Source organism: Coregonus lavaretus (assembly GCF_964263955.1).
Source record: "Coregonus lavaretus genome assembly, chromosome: 4".
Taxonomy (NCBI): domain Eukaryota; kingdom Metazoa; phylum Chordata; class Actinopteri; order Salmoniformes; family Salmonidae; genus Coregonus; species Coregonus lavaretus.
This window is the reverse complement of record NC_139991.1, coordinates 68,481,785-68,505,018: the sequence shown is the minus strand read 5'-3', so window position 1 is coordinate 68,505,018 and position 23,234 is coordinate 68,481,785. Positions and strand designations below refer to the sequence as shown.

The 23,234-nt window shown below is 45.0% G+C and overlaps 1 protein-coding gene across 1 annotated transcript in view; it reads right to left on the bottom strand.

Moving 5' to 3' along the window:
- Positions 1-680: 680 nt before the first annotated feature.
- LOC311127997 (multiple epidermal growth factor-like domains protein 9) overlaps positions 681-23,234 on the bottom strand; it is a gene marked incomplete at its 5' end in the record, with an annotated part of 93,586 nt that continues 71,032 nt past the window's right edge. The window contains 3 exons of the mRNA XM_084159924.1: positions 681-1,373; positions 3,374-3,637; positions 18,951-19,100. Coding sequence (XP_084016050.1) covers positions 877-1,373; positions 3,374-3,637; positions 18,951-19,100 — 911 coding nt within the window. The 3' untranslated portion in view covers positions 681-876. The remainder of the gene's footprint in view (positions 1,374-3,373; positions 3,638-18,950; positions 19,101-23,234) is intronic.

Here is a 23,234-nt window from a genome sequence, read left to right as displayed (position 1 = left end):
GTTACTCCATCCTTCCAGCTCCTCCTCATTTTAGTACCCGCAACATTATTCTCTCTGTTGAAGTCGTCACAACAGGTAAATCATTTATTATTAAAATCCTGAGGACTGAACGATAATCCTCCTCCCCCTCTATCTCTGCCTCCCCCAGTCAGAGACCTCCCTCCCCCTCTATCTCTGCCTCCCCCAGTCAGAGACCTCCCTCCCCCCTATCTCTGCCTCCCCCAGTCAGAGACCTCCCTCCCCCTATCTCTGCCTCCCCCAGTCAGAGACCTCCCTCCCCCCTATCTCTGCCTCCCCCAGTCAGAGACCTCCCTCCCCCCTATCTCTGCCTCCCCCAGTCAGAGACCTCCCTCCCCCCTATCTCTGCCTCCCCCAGTCAGAGACCTCCCTCCCCCCTATCTCTGCCTCCCCCAGTCAGAGACCTCCCTCCCCCCTATCTCTGCCTCCCCCAGTCAGAGACCTCCCTCCCCCCAATCTCTGCCTCCCCCAGTCAGAGACCTCCCTCCCCACTATCTCTGCCTCCCCCAGTCAGAGATCTCCCTCCCCCCCATCTCTGCCTCCCCCCCATCTCTGCCTCCCCCAGTCAGAGACCTCCCTCCCCCCCATCTCTGCCTCCCCCCCATCTCTGCCTCCCCCAGTCAGAGACCTCCCTCCCCCTATCTCTGCCTCCCCCAGTCAGAGTCCCTGGGTGGGTGTGGCCACCAGGGGTGGGGTGGGCGGGTGTGGTAGAGATGGGACAGAATACGGTTTCCAGGAGGATGCGTCATGTCTTTACCACACTAGTCCAGAGGGCGGTGGTAACACCAATAAACATTGGCTTGCACACCACCGTTAAAACACCAAAGAAGAAGAAGCAGCCCCGCCCATGGCCCATCATCACGCCTTGTATATGTTGACGGGGCTGCTAAGCGCCAGCTGGCCGTTGGGCGCCACCTCCATGCCGGCCTCTTCCTCCAGCAAGCCCGACACGTCCCCCATGTTGGGCAGGCTGTCATGGTAGCTGCTGATGCTGATGTTATCCTCCTTCAGCTCGATGGTCCAAAACGGAGCGTTCAGCTTGCGATTGCGGTACTCGCGGTAGGTGTAGACACCGCCCGCCACGCCCATCAGCACCACCACCGCCACGATGATCACCGCCAAGACGATGACATTGAACTGGGTCCAGGACACCTCGGAGATGGCGGCCGTGGTGTTGGTGAGGAGACCTGGTGTGGTGCTGGAGGCTGTGGTGGTCAGCTGAGTGGTGGTGGCGTTGGAGGTGGAAGTCATGGTGTGGTCACTAGAGGGGGTAGTGGTGGTGGAGCGCAGGGTCAGAGTGGTGGTGGTGGGGGCAGTCGTTGTCCTGTTCTGCTCAGGGGTGGGAGTGACTATGGCTGGGGAAGAGAGGCAAGTGTGTATGTTAGCACAAGGAACGCTTCACTGTCTTGTCTCGTGATAAAGGTCACTGCTAATTGTTTTACTATTATGCATCCTCAGCTTGGTTTGTTTATTTTATTATATATCTTTATACACTGCTCAAAAAAATAAAGGGAACACTTAAACAACACATCCTAGATCTGAATTAATGAAATAATCTTATTAAATACTTTTTTCTTTACATAGTTGAATGTGCTGACAACAAAATCACACAAAAATTATCAATGGAAATCAAATGTATCAACCCATGGAGGTCTGGATTTGGAGTCACCCTCAAAATTAAAGTGGAAAACCACACTACAGGCTGATCCAACATTGATGTAAAGTCCTTAAAACAAGTCAAAATGAGGCTCAGTAGTGTGTGTGGCCTCCACGTGCCTATATGACCTCCCTACAACGCCTGGGCATGCTCCTGATGAGGTGGCGGATGGTCTCCTGAGGGATCGCCTCCCAGACCTGGACTAAAGTATCCGCCAACTCCTGGACAGTCTGTGGTGCAACGTGGCGTTGGTCGATGGAGCGAGACATGATGTCCCAGATGTGCTCAATTGGATTCAGGTCTGGGGAACGGGCGGGCCAGTCCATAGCATCAATGCCTTCCTCTTGCAGGAACTGCTGACACACTCCAGCCACATGAGGTCTAGCATTGTCTTGCATTAGGAGGACCCCAGGGCCAACCGCACCAGCATATGGTCTCACAAGGGGTCTGAGGATCTCATCTCAGTACCTAATGGCAGCCAGGCTACCTCTGGCGAGCACATGGAGGGCTGTGCGGCCCCCCAAAGAAATGCCACCCCACATCATGACTGACCCACCGCCAAACCGGTCATGCTGGAGGATGTTGCAGGCAGCAGAACGTTCTCCGCGGCGTCTCCAGACTGTCACGTCTGTCACATGTGCTCAGTGTGAACCTGCTTTCATCTGTGAAGAGCACAGGGCGCCAGTGGCGAATTCGCCAATCTTGGTGTTCTCTGGCAAATGCCAAACCTGCACGTGTTGGGCTGTAAGCACAACCCCCACCTGTGGACGTCGGGCCCTCATACCACCCTCATGGAGTCTGTTTCTGACCGTTTGAGCAGACACATTTGTGGCCTGCTGGAGGTCTTTTTGCAGGGCTCTGGCAGTGCTCCTCCTGCTCCTCCTTGCACAAAGGCGGAGGTAGCGGTCCTGCTGCTGGGTTGTTGCCCTCCTACGGCCTCCTCCACATCTCCTGATGTACTGGCCTGTCTCCTGGTAGCGCCTCCATGCTCTGGACACTACGCTGACAGACACAGCAAACCTTCTTGCCACAGCTCGCATTGATGTGCCATCCTGGATGAGCTGCACTACCTGAGCCACTTGTGTGGTTGTAGACTCCGTTTCATGCTACCACTAGAGTGAAAGCACCGCCAGCATTCAAAAGTGACCAAAACATCAGCCAGGAAGCATAGGAACTGAGAAGTGGTCTGTGGTCACCACCTGCAGAACCACTTCTTTATTGGGGGTGTCTTGCTAATTGCCTATAATTTCCAACTGTTGTCTATTCCATTTGCACAACAACATGTGCAATTTATTGTCAATCAGTGTTGCTTCCTAAGTGGACAGTTTGATTTCACAGAAGTGTGATTGACTTGGAGTTACATTGTGTTGTTTAAGTGTTCCCTTTATTTTGTTGAGCAGTGTATATACTTATTCAATGGTGATTACAGGGGAATATCTCACATTCACAGAAACGTTGCTAATGTACATTTAACTCAGTGTGAATCCATTGTTATAATCTAGTGTTATATTACCACTTTTAAGAGTGTTGAAAAAATAACACTGCCTTAGAGTTACATTGTCAAAATGTTAATTTAACACAGACAGTAAGAGAGTTAAATTTAACACTGCCAGAGTTAATTGCTTTGAAGCGCTCCTCATCCATATGAAAAGATACTCGGTAGAACAATGATGATGATTATTCTTAAATGATTCTGACCTTTGCAGCTGTGGATGATGGCACTACCCACGTAGCCTTCAGCGCAGCGCTCGCAGTGTTTCCCCGACGTGTTGTTGACACAGCTCAGGCAGTGGCCCGTCTCAGGGTTGCAGATGCGGGGCGAGGTCCCGGGGTCGGCGTTCCCGCTGCAGTTGCAAGGCAGGCAGATGCTGTCCGCGTTATAGAAGCCACCCCTGCACTGGTCACAGTGGGGCCCCTGGTACTCTGGCTTACACTGGTCACACACAGATTGTCCACTGGGGTCTGGGATGAAGACAGAGACATCACAGCTGGGTTCAGTATGAGGAGTCAAGAATACCTTCTACCACTAGGTGGTGGTAGCGTACTATGGGATCAAACGTTTGTAACGCTTGACTGGAGCGTGGGTTGTGTTGGTATGATAGACAATTGAAACTGAAAATAGAAAGTATACTTTACACACCACAAGAGCTTTTTTGTGAGAACAAAGATCATTTCCGACATCCCTTATTTGTTTTCAAGATGGCAAATCTCTGCACAAAAGAACATTTCTCAGGATGCATATAAGCACTGTGGCAGAAATGTAACACCAGAGACAACTTCAAATGTGAACCAATCACGAATGTGTTAGGGTAAAATGTCCCTCCCACTTGCAATATATTGATGGGTTACATTTATTCTCTCTGTGGATAAGAAGTCAACATACAGTACGGCATTGCCTTGCTCAGCTGGTAGAGCATGGTGTTTGCAAAGCCAGGATAGTGGGTTCAATTCCCAGGACTACCCATAGGTAAAATGTATGCACTCATGACAAAGTTGCTTTGGATAAAAGTGTCTGCTAAATGGAATATATTATTATTATTGACAAAGATGCTAGGATACCATCAAGAAGCTAAGTACACTAATTTTCAACACCGATCCCATCACACTAAGATCCCTTCACACTAAGATGGTGTCACACTAAGATGGTGTCACACTAAGATGGTGTCACACTACGATGGTGTCACACTACGATGGTGTCACACTACGATGGTGTCACACTAAGATGGTGTCACACTAAGATGGTGTCACACTACGATGGTGTCACACTACGATGGTGTCACACTAAGATGGTGTCACACTAAGATCCTGTCACACTAAGATCCCGTCACACTAAGATGGTGTCACACTCAAATGGTGTCACACTAAGATCTTGTCACACTACGATGGTGTCACACTAAGATCCCGTCACACTAAGATGGTGTCACACTAAAATGGTGTCACACTAAAATGGTGTCACACTAAAATGGTGTAACACTAAGATGGTGTCACACTAAGATGGTGTCACACTAATATCCCGTCATACTAAGATCCCGTCACACTAAGAAGGTTGTCACACTAAGATCTCGTCACACTAAGATGGTGTCACACTAAGATCCCGTCACACTAAGATGGTGTCACACTCAAATGGTGTCACACTAAGATGGTGTCACACTCAAATGGTGTCACACTAAGATCCTGTCACACTAAAATGGTGTCACACTAAAATGGTGTAACACTAAGATCCCGTTACACTAAGATGGTGTCACACTAAGATGGTGTCACACTAAGATGGTGTCACACTAAAATGGTGTCACACTAAGATCCTGTCACACTAAGATGGTGTCACACTAAAATGGTGTCACACTAAAATGGTGTAACACTAAGATCCCGTCACACTAAGATGGTGTCACACTAAGATGGTGTCACACTAATATCCCGTCACACTAAGAAGGTTGTCACACTAAGATCCCGTCACACTACAATGGTGTCACACTAAGATGGTGTCACACTCAAATGGTGTCACACTAAGATCCCGTCACACTAAGATGGTGTCACACTCAAATGGTGTCACACTAAGATGGTGTCACACTAAGATGGTGTCACACTAAGATCCTGTCACACTAAGATGGTGTCACACTAAGATGGTGTCACACTAAAATGGTGTCACACTAAGATGGTGTCACACTAAGATGGTGTCACACTAAGATCCTGTCACACTAAGATGGTGTCACACTAAAATGGTGTCACACTAAAATGGTGTAACACTAAGATCCCGTCACACTAAGATGGTGTCACACTAAGATGGTGTCACACTAATATCCCGTCACACTAAGAAGGTTGTCACACTAAGATCCCGTCACACTACAATGGTGTCACACTAAGATGGTGTCACACTAAGATGGTGTCACACTAATATCCCGTCACACTAAGATCCCATTACACTAAGATCCCGTCACACTAAGATCCCGTCACACTACGATGGTGTCACACTAAAATGGTGTCACACTAAAATGGTGTAACACTAAGATCCCGTCACACTAAGATGGTGTCACACTAAGATGGTGTCACACTAAGATGGTGTCACACTAAGATGGTGTCACACTAAGATGGTGTCACACTAAGATGCCGTCACACTAAGATGGTGTCACACTAAGATCCTGTCACACTAAGATCCCGTCACACTAAGATCCCGTCACACTAAGATCCCGTCACACTAAGATCCCGTCACACTAAGATGGTGTCACACTAAGATCCCGTCACACTAAGATCCCGTCACACTAAGATCCCGTCACACTAAGATCCCGTCACACTAAGATCCTGTCAAACTAAGAAGGTTGTCACACTAAGATCCCGTCACACTACAATGGTGTCACACTAAGATGGTGTCACACTAAGATGGTGTCACACTAAGATGGTGATTTGTCCTCTGCACATACTGTACACCTAGTTGACCAGAAACATCCAATGTCGCTCTGTGGCCACAATCCTATCATCAGATGCATTTTACAACCAGATGTACACAGGGCCCAACAGTCTAGAACACAAAATATTAGAAAGAATGGTGGAATTGTATGAGCAGCTTGTACTGTACTATTAAACTGAAGCCCCAACATATGACTGACATTTCTGTTCTACATCTGAGCTCCACAATCTGTGCGGTTGCTTCCACTTCTACCCTTTGTGTCTGTGCAGTCTTTACTCCCAATCTAATTAAAAAACGATTAACCACAGAAGTCTCTGTTATCCGCCGGAGGCGAGTCGTGTTCAAACTAACTGTAAAAACAAACCATAACAAGATTTCCTCACAGTGCATCATCTTTGTTTTTTAAGCCCAGAATTTTAATCACTAAGCTCAAAATGGATGTGTCGTGGCCCACAACGTCTAAGGTCTTCAGAGATAAAACATGCCAGAGAGACTGTGGGTACAGTAATCTCGTTCCCAGACACTTCTGCCCACTGGGATACTGTAGTTTAATAGCTTTCATTGCATGTTGACAATGCCCAACTTACCCGAACTAAGAGTGAGTACTGACTTCAAATGTATTGTTAGATATCATGAATTAATCAATCGGTCACGTGCTCTTCTTTTTATGGCAACGAGAGGGAATTAAAGAATGCAAAAGCACAATTTATTTCACTCTTTTACTATTCGAGTTAACTTTACCTCAGGATTGTTCAATTCTGAGGAAGATAAAAAAAAAAAGGAGTGAAATTTGCTCTGGTGCAAAGGCTTGGTGATATACACATCTAGTTCCTACACTGTTGAATCAGGAAGCAATGAACCGGTAAGCACTAGGACCTCTCTCTGTACCTTCTCTCACTTTGCCTTCTGCATTGGACTGCCAACAGAATGTAAAACAAGCTGATCAAAGGACATCCACTCGTCGGATGACTGCGACTCTGGGGGAACACACTTTGAGCTAAACCAATTTCACAGGTAATGTGCAGAGTAACAGACTAGGAGGATAATGACCATCATCAGCCACAGCAGGGAAACGGGAAATAGAAAGCGGTGACATTAAGTGAAATATTAGAGGGGCTCATTTAAAAGCATTTACTGTTGCAGCAGAGAGGCTGCAAATTCATTTCACACACACATGTGTACACACACAGTGACAGATTAGTGATGCACGCTGGAAGTATTCAGGTGCCTCAGAAACTCCTTGAAACCTGTGTGGTGTGTGCCAGATGATTGTAGGGAGCCTAAGGACACTACGTTCTCTAGTGAAAAAGTGTCATATGACGAAGAGAAACAGAGTGAGACACAGAGAGAGAAACAGTTTCCTCTTTTAGCATTGGCCTTTTTACCTTTTGCCTAATAAACATCCAGCCCCAGCGTATTGGGTGAACCAGAGTGTAAAATAATTTCCATTGCAAATGTGATAAATAAATCCTTCCTGTGCAATTAATTTGACTTTTGCCACAGGGGAGTCCCATTTTAAACCATACAGAACTGCTGTATTAATATTGGTCAAAACACAGACTTGTATCAGTCTGCAGAAATTGCCTGAGCCTACAAGGTCATAGCCATAACTAAAGCAGAGCTCGAACCTCTGACGTCCCCTTGTCCCACCATACCTTATTTATCTCAGTGTGCAGCTTCCAGTGAACAGCAGATGGGAAATTGTGTTAGTTCGATTTTGACCTTGGTGTTTTTTACATGACTAATGCCATACTCGGCCTACTGCCATAATCCGTTTGATATCGAATTATTAGTGTGCATGTAAAACGTGCTCAGCGTTTCATATACTGTTTTGGGCTATAGAGTGGCCCCGGAGCGGGAAACGGAGCAAGGGGCCACTCTGGACTTGGTCTGAAAAACACAGGATTACAGGAAGTTCTATTGTTGGTCCGCTCCTGTGTTGTGGAAGGAAACAGCAGGGTGGCTGCCAGCTGGACGCGTGGCCCCTCAATAAACTCATCTGTCAGCACCACTGTGCAGGAAACACAACATGCAGAGTCTACCTTTCATTACAAAACGAGGACTTATAGTCAGGTAAAGCACGTAACTGCCTCTTGAAAATGAGTACTATTGTACATTAAATAATCAACATGGTACTGTACATACAGTGGGGGAAAAAAGTATTTAGTCAGCCACCATTTGTGCAAGTTCTCCCACTTAAAAAGATGAGAGGCCTGTAATTTTCATCATAGGTACACGTCAACTATGACAGACAAAACGATGGAAAAAAATCCAGAAAATCACATTGTAGGATTTTTAATGAATTTATTTGCAAATTATGGTGGAAAATAAGTATTTGGTCAATAACAAAAGTTTCTCAATACTTTGTTATATACCCTTTGTTGGCAATGACACAGGTCAAACGTTTTCTGTAAGTCTTCACAAGGTTTTCACACACTGTTGCTGGTATTTTGGCCCATTCCTCCATGCAGATCTCCTCTAGAGCAGTAATGTTTTGGGGCTGTCGCTGGGCAACACGGACTTTCAACTCCCTCCAAAGATTTTCTATGGGGTTGAGATCTGGAGACTGGCTAGGCCACTCCAGGACCTTGAAATGCTTCTTACGAAGCCACTCCTTCGTTGCCCGGGCGGTGTGTTTGGGATCAGTGTCATGCTGAAAGACCCAGCCACGTTTCATCTTCAATGCCCTTGCTGATGGAAGGAGGTTTTCACTCAAAATCTCACGATACATGGCCCCATTCATTCTTTCCTTTACACGGATCAGTCGTCCTGGTCCCTTTGCAGAAAAACAGCCCCAAAGCATGATGTTTCCACCCCCATGCTTCACAGTAGGTATGGTGTTCTTTGGATGCAACTCAGCATTCTTTGTCCTCCAAACACGACGAGTTGAGTTTTTACCAAAAAATTCTATTTTGGTTTCATCTGACCATATGACATTCTCCCAATCCTCTTCTGGATCATCCAAATGCACTCTAGCAAACTTCAGACGGGCCTGGACATGTACTGGCTTAAGCAGGGGGACACGTCTGGCACTGCAGGATTTGAGTCCCTGGCGGCGTAGTGTGTTACTGATGGTAGGCTTTGTTACTTTGGTCCCAGCTCTCCGCAGGTCATTCACTAGGTCCCCCCGTGTGGTTCTGGGATTTTTGCTCACCGTTCTTGTGATCATTTTGACCCCACGGGGTGAGATCTTGCATGGAGCCCCAGATCGAGGGAGATTATCAGTGGTCTTGTATGTCTTCCATTTCCTAATAATTGCTCCCACAGTTGATTTCTTCAAACCAAGCTGCTTACCTATTGCAGATTCAGTCTTCCCAGCCTGGTGCAGGTCTACAATTTTGTTTCTGGTGTCCTTTGACAGCTCTTTGGTCTTGGCCATAGTGGAGTTTGGAGTGTGACTGTTTGAGGTTGTGGACAGGTGTCTTTTATACTGATAACAAGTTCAAACAGGTGCCATTAATACAGGTAACGAGTGGAGGACAGAGGAGCCTCTTAAAGAAGAAGTTACAGGTCTGTGAGAGACAGAAATCTTGCTTGTTTGTAGGTGACCAAATACTTATTTTCCACCATCATTTGCAAATAAATTCATTAAAAATCCTACAATGTGATTTTCTGGATTTTTTTCCCTCAATTTGTCTGTCATAGTTGACGTGTACCTATGATGAAAATTACAGGCCTCTCTCGTCTTTTTAAGTGGGAGAACTTGCACAATTGGTGGCTGACTAAATACCTTTTTCCCCCACTGTAAATGTATCTGGTGAATTGTTGAATTATTAACTGAGTACCAGTCTAGAGGCTTCTTCTCAAAAGACGTTCAAAGGCCTTCGAGTAGTTAATTAAAACCTCAAAGTGACATATTCATAGATTTGGGTCATGTGTACACAGAAGGATGGCCCAATTTTTGACCCGATAGCAAATTAATGGAGGCCGGATCCTTCCCCAGATGGCAAACGCTCACAAAACTACAAGAATCAACATGGGTCTGAAATTATATGAGTTTATGTATGTATTGTAATTCAGCTTTTAGCTGCATATGAATAAACTAAAAGAACCAAAATGATTTTTTGTTGTTGCAGTTTCCTTTTATCACATCATATTAAAAATGGCTTTGGATTTCCATGGGTCAGGGGAGTGTTGTGAGGTGACTGATAGAGACCTTACCCCGCACGACCCTTATATTATATAGCTCCAAGCTTGATGGACTAGACTACAGTATAACACTTCAGCGTCTTGGCCAGTGACGCTGCGACCAATGCTAAACCATGCTAGACAGAGCATGTGAAATGAAACCAATATCTGGGACACACGAGCGAGGAGGCATGTGCTAGCTAGGGGGCTCCCGCAGTTTCCTCACTGCCTAGTGGATAACAAGAATCTCCTCTCATCCTTCTCTCCTCCACAGCCAACAGACACACTTCAATCTTCTGAGTCAGTGGAGAACGAGATGAGACGTGCCAAAGCACTTTTTTTTTTTTTTACATTTTAGTCATTTAGCAGATGCTCTTATCCAGAGCGACTTACAAGAGCATTAGGGTCGCCTTGCTCAAGGGCACAGACCAATTTTCCACCTAGTTGGCTGAGGGATTCGAACCAGCGACCTTTCAGTTTCTGGACCAACGCTATTAACCGCTAGGCTACATGCCGCCAAACACACGCTCAAGGGGTAAAGCTGTCACCACCACTGCACATCCAAATCTAGGGACCAGGTTGGAAGTTTAACAGGAGAAGACATGTTCCTAAATGTGCTGGAGAAGCAGTTAAGCCTAAGTTTGTTGTAAAAATGTGAATGCGTCACAAAATACCCATCCAATATCCGCGTAGCCATATCATTCGATTTTATGATTGGTAGGCGATAAAAACCAATAAAATGATACAGTATCCACGTTGGATTTAGACACTTAAGTAGCTCAAATAAACATAACACACAGAATTCCATTCAGTATGCTGCTGTCGTATATAGTAAGTGAAGTATTGGATGAATGGGTGCAATAATCTCTGGAACAAGCAAACAAATTAATTCTAAAAGCTTTAACAAGAGCAGGGCATTTTGTTTCATTTAAAACAGCATAACATTTTATTAAAGAAGATACTAGCCTATTTCTGATACTATGTCATGCCTATTTCATAGTCAGCAGCCAGGCGTTGTTCAGTAGACATAAGCCCCCCAGGACGCACTGTATCTGATTGACCCTCCATTTGTATGCGTTGGACTGCAGGAGCATTTATCCACATCATCAACTTAGCCAGAGGGGCTTTCACAGCCCTCCCAGAGCATTATCAGGGGTACAGGCATTTTAACACTTGTTGGCGTTGCCAGGGCAACCAGTCTCCTCCTCTGTGGTCCCTTCAGTTTGGCTGTCAATCATTCTTACTGTGCGTTAAACCCAGAGAGAGAGAGAGAGAGAGAGAGAGAGAGAGAGAGAGGGAGAGAGAGAGAGAGGGAGAGAGAGAGAGAGAGAGAGAAGTAGTAGTATTAGGAGAGTGTGTAGGTTAAATGACAGACAGACGGGGAGATAGATCGATCAATAGATACTAAAAAGATTGGAATGAAGACTGACCGGTGCTAAAACAGCTGTGACGCTTCCACATCGAGGACAATCTAGGTACATCTAATATATTGCCATTATGTAAGTACAGTATGAAGGACAAGAGTGAATCAGTTGCCATTAAAGGTGGTGGTAAGTAATTCATAAATTTGATGGTATACTGTTACGTTACCTTAAAAAGGTCCACTGCAGCCGTTTTTATCTCAATGTCAAATCATTTCTGGGTAACAATTAAGTCTCTTACTGTGATTGTTTTCAATTAAAATGGTCAAAAAGAAACAAAATATTAGCAAAGAGCAATTTCTCAAGCAAGAATTTAGCTACGACTGTCTGGGAGTGGTCTGATTGGCTGAAATTTTAGGTGGTCTTTTCAAACATCTCTTACACTAAAAGGGCATTATCATAATTTCCACAATTTCACATTATTATTCCAACCTCATAGTGTAGGTATACAGAGGGGAGAACAAGTATTTGATACACTGCCGATTTTGCAGGTTTTCCTACTTACAAAGCATGTAGAGGTCTGTACTTTTTATCATAGGTACACTTCAACTGTGAGAGACAGAATCTAAAACAAAAATCCAGAAAATCACATTGTATGATTTTTAAGTAATTCATTTGCTTTTTATTGCATGACATAAGTATTTGATACATCAGAAAAGCAGAACTTAATATTTGGTACAGAAACCTTTGTTTGCAATTACAGAGATCATACGTTTCCTGTAGGTCTTGACCAGGTTTGCACACACTGCAGCAGGGATTTTGGCCCACTCCTCCATATAGACCTTCTCCAGATCCTTCAGGTTTCGGGGCTGTCGCTGGGCAATACGGACTTTCAGCTCCCTCCAAAGATTTTCTATTGGGTTCAGGTCTGGAGACTGGCTAGGCCACTCCAGGACCTTGAGATGCTTCTTACGGAGCCACTCCTTAGTTGCCCTGGCTGTGTGTTTCGGGTCGTTGTCATGCTGGAAGAACCAGCCAGGACCCATCTTCAATGCTCTTACTGAGGGAAGGAGGTTGTTGGCCAAGATCTCGCGATACATGGCCCCTTCCATCCTCCCCTCAATACGGTGCAGTCGTCCTGTCCCCTTTGCAGAAAAGCATCCCCAAAGAATGATTTTTCCACCTCCATGCTTCATGGTTGGGATGGTGTTCTTGGGGTTGTACTCATCCTTCTTCTTCCTCCAAACACGGTGAGTGGAGTTTAGACCAAAAAGCTCTATTTTTGTCTCATCAGACCACATGACCTTCTCCCATTCCTCCTCTGGATCATCCAGATGGTCATTGGCAAACTTCAGACGGGCCTGGACATGCGCTGGCTTGAGCAGGGGGACCTTGCGTGCGTTGCAGGATTTTAATCCATGACAGCGTAGTGTGTTCCTAATGGTTTTCTTTGAGACTGTGGTCCCAGCTCTCTTCAGGTCATTGACCAGGTCCTGCCGTGTAGTTCTGGGCTGATCCCTCACCTTCATCATGATCATTGATGCCCCACGAGGTGAGATCTTGCATGGAGCCCCAGATCGAGGGTGATTGACCGTCATCTAGAACTTCTTCCATTTTCTAATAATTGCGCAAACAGTTGCTGCCTTCTCACCAAGCTGCTTGCCTATTGTCCTGTAGCCCATCCCAGCCTTGTGCAGGTCTACAATTTTAACCCTGATGTCCTTACACAGCGCTCTGGTCTTGGCCATTGTGGAGAGGTTGGAGTCTGTTTGATTGAGTGTGTGGACAGGTGTCTTTTATACAGGTAACGAGTTCAAACAGGTGCAGTTAATACAGGTAATGAGTGGAGAACAGGAGGGCTTCTTAAAGAAAAACTAACAGGTCTGTGAGAGCCGGAATTCTTACTGGTTGGTAGGTGATCAAATACTTATGTCATGCAATAAAATGCAAATTAATTACTTAAAAATCATACAATGTGATTTTCTGGATTTTTGTTTTAGATTCCGTCTCTCACAGTTGAAGTGTACCTATGATAAAAATTACAGACCTCTACATGCTTTGTAAGTAGGAAAACCTGCAAAATCGGCAGTGTATCAAATACTTGTTCTCCCCACTGTATATATACACACACACAACACAGGAAAATCTAGTTTTTGACTGCACCCTGCCTTTAAATAGGCCAATCTAAACAAGTCAAGGCAAGTGAAAATCCTCTTTTAAAATGTAGGCTAAAATCATCATAATACCTTCAAACCAAGTTGTTTAATGACACAATCCCTGGCAGAGTTGCTATTCCTCAAAGTGATTGTGTAATAACTTGGTTTGAATTAACTGAGAGGTGGCCATGCAACATGTACACAGATGGCACGCCTACAGTCTGAATAGTATTCCGTGGCAGTGGCTAAGTAACACATTGGAACTGTGAATTAGTCTCTTTGCCCATAGACTAATTTTAAGGTAAGAAAAAAATATCTTATTTTGTCATTTGTGTGAACTATCCCTTTAATCCTGAGTTGGTATGCAAACTCTCAAAACCCAGATTAGGCCAACTCCTGCATTAAAAAGCCTGTTCAATGGAAAATCAAAATCTCCATTGAAAATGCTTTTCAAGTCATTCCATGACTTGGTTTAGTCTGGGCCTTATGAGCAGGGGCGCAACTTTGGTTTTAGAAGTGGGGGGGGGGGGGCATGTCCCCCCCATCCCCAGTGAAAGTTGCGGCCCTGCTTATGAGCACAACCTGCGTTTTTTTAATCCACTTTTTATCCTCGTGAAGCAGGTCACTAATTGCCTTCTTACCCTGCAGTCCAAACACAGAGCGCTTAATCACTGTGAAGTGGCTACTTTGGCAGTCTCTCCTTCACAAAGAAGCAAGCATCAGGAGTAATTTCAAGGAGGATAGGATACATATTGGATGTATTTATCACTTTGATAGATGACTTAAGCCTGCTTGTAAGATAATTGTTCTGCGGGACATTGATCCCTACAGAGCGGCCTTTCCTTCTAGAGAAAACTACTTTAAATCAGGGATTGGCTAAATAAACCCTGTCGTTAATTGGGGCCAAAGTTATAAGGCTTCATAAAATGAAACAAACCCCCAAAAGGCTATGGTGGGGAAGGCTATTTGATTGGTAGGTGTTAGATTATGGTGAGAAGATGGCCTGGGACCACCAGACAAAATGTTGCTTCGCTAAAGAGAAGCCATTTAAAACAGATCAGAAAATACCTGGCCCAATCAGTGTCCTCTAAAGAGCCTTTATCTGCAGTAAGTTATACCGCATGAACAGGAGGGGACCACACACACAGAGGAGGAGAGAGAGTGGAGAGAGAAAGAGAGAGCGGAGAGAGAGCGGAGAGAGAGCGAGAGAGAGAGAGCAGAAAGAGGAGAGAGCGAGAGAGCGAGAGAGGAGAGAAAGCGAGTGAGGAGAGCGAGGAGAGCGGACAGAGCGAGAGCGAGAGAGAGAGGAGAGAGTGAGAGAGAGGAGAGAGCGAGAGAGAGGAGAGAGCGAGAGAGAGGAGAGAGCGAGAGAGAGAGCGAGAGGAGCGAGAGAGAGTGGAGAGCGAGAGAAGAGAGCGGAGAGAGAGCGAGAGAAAGCAGAAAGAGGAGAGAGCGAGAGAGCAGAGAGCGAGAGAGCAGAGAGCGAGAGAGCAGAGAGCGAGAGAGTGAGAGAGCAGAGAGGAGAGCGCAGAGAGGAGAGAAAGCGAGTGAGGAGAGCGAGGAGAGAGAGCGAGAGAGAGCGAGAGCGAGAGCGAGAGGAGAGAGCGAGAGGAGAGAGCGAGAGAGGAGAGAGCGAGAGAGAGGAGAGAGGAGAGAGGGGAGAGCGAGAGAGGAGAGCGAGAGAGAGGAGAGAGAGCGAGAGAGAGCGAGAGAGAGGAGAGAGAGCGAGAGGAGCGAGAGAGAGAGAGAGCGAGAGGAGCGAGAGAGAGTAGAGAGCGAGAGAGAGGAGAGAGCGAGGAGAGAGAGCGAGAGCGAGAGCGGGCGAGAGAGGGCGAGAGAGGGCGAGAGAGGGCGAGAGAGAGGAGAGAGCGAGAGGAGCGAGAGAGAGAGAGCGAGAGAGAGCGAGAGGAGCGAGAGAGAGAGAGCGAGAGGAGCGAGAGAGAGAGGAGAGTGAGAGAGAGAGCGAGAGAGGGCGAGAGAGGGCGAGAGCGAGAGCGCGAGAGAGAGCGAGAGAGGGCGAGAGAAGGCGAGAGAGAGCGAGAGAGGGCGAGAGAGGGCGAGAGAGAGCGAGGGTACTTGCTGTGGGTACTTGCTTCCATTCAGCCACAAGAGCATTAGTGATGTCGGGCACTGATGTTGGGCGATTAGGCCTGGCTCGCAGTCGGCATTCCAATTCATCCCAAAGGTGTTCGATGGGGTTGAGGTCAGGGCATAGCCCGAACCATGAAAAACAGCCCCAGACCATTATTCCTCTTCCACCAAACTTTACAGTTGGCACTACGCATTCGGGCAGGTAGTGTTCTCCTGGCATCCGCCAAACCCAGATTAGGCCGTCGGACTGCCAGATGGTGAAGCGTGATTCATCACTCCAGAGAACGCGTTTCCACTGCTCCAGAGTCCAATGGCGGTGAGCTTTACAACACTCCAGCCGACGCTTGGCATTGCGCATGGTGATCTTAGGCTGGTGTGCGACTGCTCGGCCATGGAAACCCATTTCATGAAGGTCCCAACTAACAGTTCTTGTGCTGACATTGGCAGTTTGGAACTCGGTAGTGAGTGTGCGCTTCAGCACTCGGCGGTCCCGTTCTGTGAGCTTGTGTGGCCTACTACTTCGTGGCTGAGCTGTTGTTGCTTTTAGATGTTTCCACTTCACAATAACAGCACTTACAGTTGACCGGGGCAGCTCTAGCAGGGCAGAAATTTGACGAACTGACTTGTTGGAAAGGTGGCATCCTATGACGGTGTCACGTTGAAAGTCACTGAGCTCTTCAGTAAGGCCATGTTTGTCTATGGAGATTGGATGGCTGTGTGCCCGATTTTATACACCTGTCAGCAACTGGTGTGGCCGAATCCACTAACTTGAAGGGATGTCCACATACTTTTGTATTTATAGTGTATCAATGAATTGGCGAGGGCACTAGAACAGTCTGCAGCACCCGGCCGCACCCTACTAGAATCTGAAGTCAAATGGCACATAGAACCCATTGGACCTTTATGGTTGTGAGTTCTGGGGTCCACTCACCAACCAAGAATTAACAAAAAATGTAGACTCTGCATGCAGAATTCTGCAACAACATCCTCTGTGTACAACGTTAAAACACCAAATAATGAATGCAGAGCAGAATTAGGACGATACCCGCTAATAATGAAAATAGTAGTTAAATTCTACAACCACCTAAAAGGAAGCGATTCCCAAACCTTCTATTACAAAGCCATCACCTACAGAGAGATTAAGCTAAAGAAGAGTCCCCTAAGCAAGCTGGTCCTGGGGCTCTGTTCACAAACACAAACAGACCCCACAGTGCCCCAGGACAGCAACACAATTAGACTCACCAAATTACTTGACAAATTGGAAAGAATTAACAACAACAACAAAAATGAGCAAACTGGAATGCTATTTGACCCTAAACAGAGAGTACACAGTGGCAGAATACCTGAACACTGTGACTGACCCAAACTTAAGGAAAGCTTTGACTATGTACAGACTCAGTGAGCATAGCCTTGCTATTGAGAAAGGCCGCCGTAGGCAGACCTGGATCTCTAGAGAAAAACAGGCCATGTGCACACTGCCCAAAAAATGAGGTGGAAACTGAGCTGCACTTCCTATCCTCCTGCCAAATGTATGACCATATTTGAGACACATATTTTCCTCAGATTACACAGAGCCACAATTTTGATAAACTCCCATATCTATTAGGTGAAATACCACAGTGTGCCATCACAGCAGCAATATTTGTGACCTTTTGCCACAAGAAAAGGGCAACCAGTGAAGAACAAACCCCATTGTAAATACAACCCATTTTTATGTTCATTTATTTTCCCTTTTGTACTTTAACTATCTGCACATCGTTACAACACTGTACATTGCCATAATAAGACATTTGAATTGTCTCTATTCCTTTGAAACTTTTGTGAGTGTAATGTTTACTGTTCATTTCTGATTGTTTATTTCACTTTTGTTTATGATCTATTAAACATATGTTTCCCATGCCAATAAAGCCCTTTGAAATTTATTGAGAGAGGGGGGAAAGCGAGAGGGGGGGGGGGGGGGGGGGGGGGGGGGGGGAGCGTGAGAGAGGGGAGAGAGTGGGGGGAGGGGGAGAGAGAGAGAGAGAGAGAGAGAGAGGGGGAGAGAAAGATCTCCACTGAGATAAAAACACACCACTCTGGCATGGAACAAGTGACTGTACCGACAGACAACAAGCTATTACAAACAGGGCTATTACACCACCTCTAACGTGATGAAACATTGAAAATGTTCTCATAGATGTGGTTTGTTAACAAATCTCAATAGGAAACAGAAAATGGACTAAGACAGGGAGAGAACATTGGTCCTTTACTTTATATTAGACACATATCTTCCTCAGATTACACAGACCCACAATTTTGATAAACTCCCATATCTATTAGGTGAAATACCACATTGTGCCATCACAGCAGCAAGATTTGTGACGTTTTGCCACAAGAAAAGGGCAACCAGTGAAGAACAAACCCCATTGTAAATACAACCCATTTTTATGTTCATTTATTTTCCCTTTTGTACTTTAACTATCTGCACATCGTTACAACACTGTACATTGCCATAATATGACATTTGAATTGTCTCTATTCCTTTGAAACTTTTGTGAGTGTAATGTTTACTGTTCATTTCTGATTGTTTATTTCACTTTTGTTAATGATCTAGTAAACATATGTTTCCCATGCCAATAAAGCCCTTTGAATTGAATTGAATTGAATTGACAGAGAGAGATCTCTCCACTGAGATAAAAACACACCACTCTGGCATGGAACAAGTGACTGTACCGACAGACAACAAGCTATTACAACCAGGGCTATTACACCACCTCTAACGTGATGAAACATTGAAAATGTTCTCATAGATGTGGTTTGTTAACAAATCTCAATAGGAAACAGAAAATGGACTGAGACAGGGCGAGAACATTGGTCCTTTACTTTATCCTAAACCTTCTCTAGTCATAGGGGACTAAACTCTGCTCTTTGTTAGTACAAGATGTCTGTCTAAAATTATAATGGCTGCCTCTTGGCAGCTACTGTTACATAATTAAGCCAGTTAGCCAGTCTTGTAAACCAAAACAAATGTAGGGGCACTTCCCGCTTTTGCCTCCCTGCTTCCTGCCCACAAAGGGGGGAGACACAGCCAGCCAGGCAGAGTTGGCAGAGTTATTAATGAGGTGGTGGTCAGTGGTTCAGTAGATTCGGGGACTCACCAATGTGGCAGCTGCCAGAAGAGGTGACGCTGGAGCAGGGGCAGGGGACGCAGACTTCAGTCAGGGCAGCGCCGGGCCTCCGATAGAAATTATACTTGCATTCCTCACAGCTGGGTCCTTTGGTGTTGCCTTGGCAGTTCAAGCAGAAGCCTGAGAGAAAAAGAGGAGGGACAAGGGGTTAGGTAAACAGTTGACTGTGCTGACTGACACAGTGTTGAGCGACTGAGGTAGAGTCACAGGGGTAGAAGGGCGGAAGTGGAGCTTGTGCGCAGGGCAGTGGAGAGTGAGTTTCTGACTGAGTCTGAAAAAAACAGGCAGAGGGCTGGAAAAAACTCAGCCTGGTAACTGAAAGTGCAAAAGAGTTCATGTGACTGCAAAGCTCAGAGAACCAGGAAGTGACTCTGTAGGGGGAGGAACAGTGTTCAAACGGAACTGTGTGTGCTTTCTAGGGCTGACCCTATTTAGCCGACGATAGGCTTTTTTTTTTTGCGCATTTGTAAATAGGCTTTTTTTTATGGCACACGAGACACCTGTCTGATTTGCGCCTGTCTCAGTGAATGAATCCATTGAGGCCGCCACGGGGATGACACGGTCCAAGAATAAGGGAAGTGTGCCTCAGATGCAAAAGGCACTTCTCTCTCCAGAATGCGCTCTCTCCCGCCAATTTGTGTTTATTCATTGTTTCATAACTTCATTGTGTGCATTTTCTGCTGTGTCTATCAATTCCCCATTACATATATCATCACCAGTAGCAGCCTACATTTACCGTTAATTCCCATCATTTCTAATCTGCAATGTTTGTTTGGTTAAGGTCATTTCTGTTAATGCATTCAATATATTATTATTACAGTGGTTTACCGTTGTCATTGTCGGAGTTGACATGTTTGCAGAACTCACAACCTGTGCTACACTTGTGAGAAACAATGTTTTGTTTATTTCATTCCATTTACGAGTTTTGTCAATTTATTCGTCGTCTTTTGTTTGAAACGCTCCTGTCAATGATGAGTAAGGACGCACACCTGATCACGCAAATAGAAGTAGGACTAGTATACCTGGCCTGCGCGCAAATGTAGGCCTATAAATGTGCCGATTTGGGGATGTCTGATTGTATTTCTGATTGTCTTAACTTACCACCACTAATGAGCTGTGGAGCTTCTCAAAGTAGTTTTTTCTTCACCTCAAAGAGCAAGTAAACAAAGTCTGTTTTTAGAATCAATTGAGAATGTCAATAGTTCCTCAAAGTATTTGAAACATATTTCCAGCTCTCTCCCTTTCGATAACCACTCGGCATAAAAGGGAAAAATGTAATGCTCTGATCCAGTGGAAACGTCATAAAAAACCTGATTACTTCATATCCCTTGCATAAATAGCCTACAGCTGTCTGTCCAGAGCTCACTGTTGTGGGAAACTGAGGGCCCAGAATATTTTATACAATGTTGCAAGTTTGCTAGTGCCAGTTTCTGGTGACCTAGTTGATACAATGTTTCAAGTTCGTTGCAGATATTTATTTTTTAATCAGGAAATGTTCTACCTTCAGGCTGCAATGTTTTTATTTGTTGGCTTTATGTAGGCTATTTTTACATATTGGCAATGGCAATAAAAAGTTACTTTAAATGTATATAATTTTCATTTAGATAGAATGTAGATTAACCACAGACAATAATTGAGATACAAAGAATATTATAAATTAAATGAAACTGTTCCATGAAAAGTTGCATATGAAAATCATAACTGGCACCCAGATCGGTAGAAATGGTAAGATAAATTGGCACTCCAAATGGAAAAGGTTGCCGCCCGCTGGTGTAGCCTATTACCGGCAACTTCAGGATCATAATCTCTGGCTCCCTCAAGTAATTTATGTCTCTTAATTATTTAAATCAAACAGTGTGGTTAAAGCATCAGAAAAGGACAGTACATATAGTTGATTTTATTAAAAACATCTAGGGTGTGTCTATATATGGAAACATACGTTTTAATTTTGACCAATCAATTGGTCGAAAGAAAAGAGGACTCTTGGATGTATTTTTTAGTCGGGGACAGCCCTGGTGCTTTCATTATGATTCCAATAGGAGAACTTCTATAATGTTACATACAGTATGAACATAAATAGCCTACAGAATATAGCAAGTATAGGCAGTACTGAGTAACAAGAATTTTCCCACAAAGTAACAGTCATTTTCAAGGTGAAATTGAATTTCTTGGGAAATACTGGATTTTTACATACTTTATAAGAGACAGTGAATTAATAAGTGAACCTAATCAAATTAACATAATCACATAGTGAAGAGCTGTTGAAACAAGCACGCCATGCTATAGGCCTGACATTTCCCTCAAAGAGGCATTCCACAACAACTCAAATCTAATTTGATCGATTGTTTTATTCTAAGGACCCCATTAACTTAAAACTGTAAAATTAAATTATTTGCTAGAAGCAAGAAAGCATCTCAACTACGTGGAGCAACGATTATGCTAAATTAGCATTGTTAGCAGTAGCGTTTAGGTTACTCGCCACATGTCATCCTGACGGCCGTTCAGTGCTTACACACCTTTTTCACCACTACATCAGTGTTTCACAAGGACCCTCTGCTAATATATATCTATTTAACACCTGATTGCTTCGTGACAGTTGGCCTTATCTGACTGACTTCATTGTAGACAGGTATATTGATTTGGACAGAGACTTGGCAACAACCACATGATTTCATGCTACTCATTCAGGCCACTGCTTTCAGCATAGGGCTAAACCTCACAACACTGGCTGGTGAGGTGGTGGGATTACAATTTTCTGTTGCTCTTGAAAGTGAATGAATACCAATAGAAAACCCTCTTCAGTTGAAGTCCTAAAGCTGACCAGCTGGCTCTGAAAATGTTTTGCTCATTGGGCTCTATGGACCCCTAAACCAATTGCAGTCTTTTTTAGTGTCGGACTTTGCAGTTAGTTTACGCAGTTGTGCTCTGTATATACCAAACCTGGGTTTAAATAGTTTTCAAATACTTTTAACATTTTCTTTCACCTGGTGTGCCAGGGGACAGGGTTTGCATGTTAGAGACTTTTTAATTGGTACCATTGCAACAGGCAAGATCAATCAAGCACCACTAAAGTGGACTATATACACAAAAGTATGTGGAAACCCCTTCAAATTAGTGGATTCGGCTATTTCAGTCACTCCAGTTGCTGACAGGTGTATAAAATCGAGCACACAGCCATGCAATCTCCATAGACAAACATTGGCAGTAGAATGGCCTTACTCAAGAGCTCAGTGACTTTCAACGTGGCACTGTCATAGGATGCCACCTTTCCAACAAGTCAGTCCATCAAAATTCTGCCCTGCTAGAGCTTCCCCGGTCAACTGTAAGTGCTGTTATTGTGACATGGAAATGTCTAGGAGCAACAGCGGCTCAGGCGTGAAGTGGTAGGCCATACAAGCTCACAGATCAGGACCGCCGAGTGCTGAAGCGCGTAGCCAGGAGAACGCTACCTGCCCAAATGCATAGTGTCAACTGTAAAGTTTGGTGGAGGAGGAATTATGGTCTGGGGCTGTTTTTCATGGTTCGGGCTAGGTCCCTTAGTTCCAGTGAAGGGAAATCTTAACACTGCAGCATACAATTACATTCTAGACTATTCTGTGCTTCCAACTTTGTGGCAACAGTTTGGGGAAGGCCCTTTCCTGTTTCAGCATGACAATGCCCCCGTGCACAAAGCGAGGTCCACACAGAAATGGTTTGTCAATATCGGTGTGGAAGAACTTGACTGGCCTGCACAGAGCCCTGACCTCAACCCCATCGAACACCTTTGGGATGAATTGGAACGCCGACTGTGAGCCAGGCCTAATCGCCCAACATCAGTACTCAACCTTACTAATGCTCTTGTGGCTGAATGGAAGCAAGCCCCGCAGCAATGTTCCAACATCTAGTGGAAAGCCTTCCCAGAAGAGTGGAGGCTGTTATAGCAGCAAAGGGGGGACCAACTTCATATTAATGTCCATGATGTTGGAATGAGATGTTAGACGAGCAGGTGTCCACATACTTTTGGTCATGTAGTGTATTTGAAATTATTTCAAATAGTAGTTGAACCCACGTCTGGTATTTTGGCCTACATAGTTAGTCCTACTATGCCAAGGTCATTGCATGTGGTGATGGGACCACAGGTTATAGTTATAGTATATTTAGAGTACAGTAGATGGAGTATATTACACAACTATGCAACTTCCTTCCCTGGTCCTCTACCTCACAGAGGCTCTAGTTTCACTCATTTCTCTTTGACGACTTCTACTTCTGTCTCAA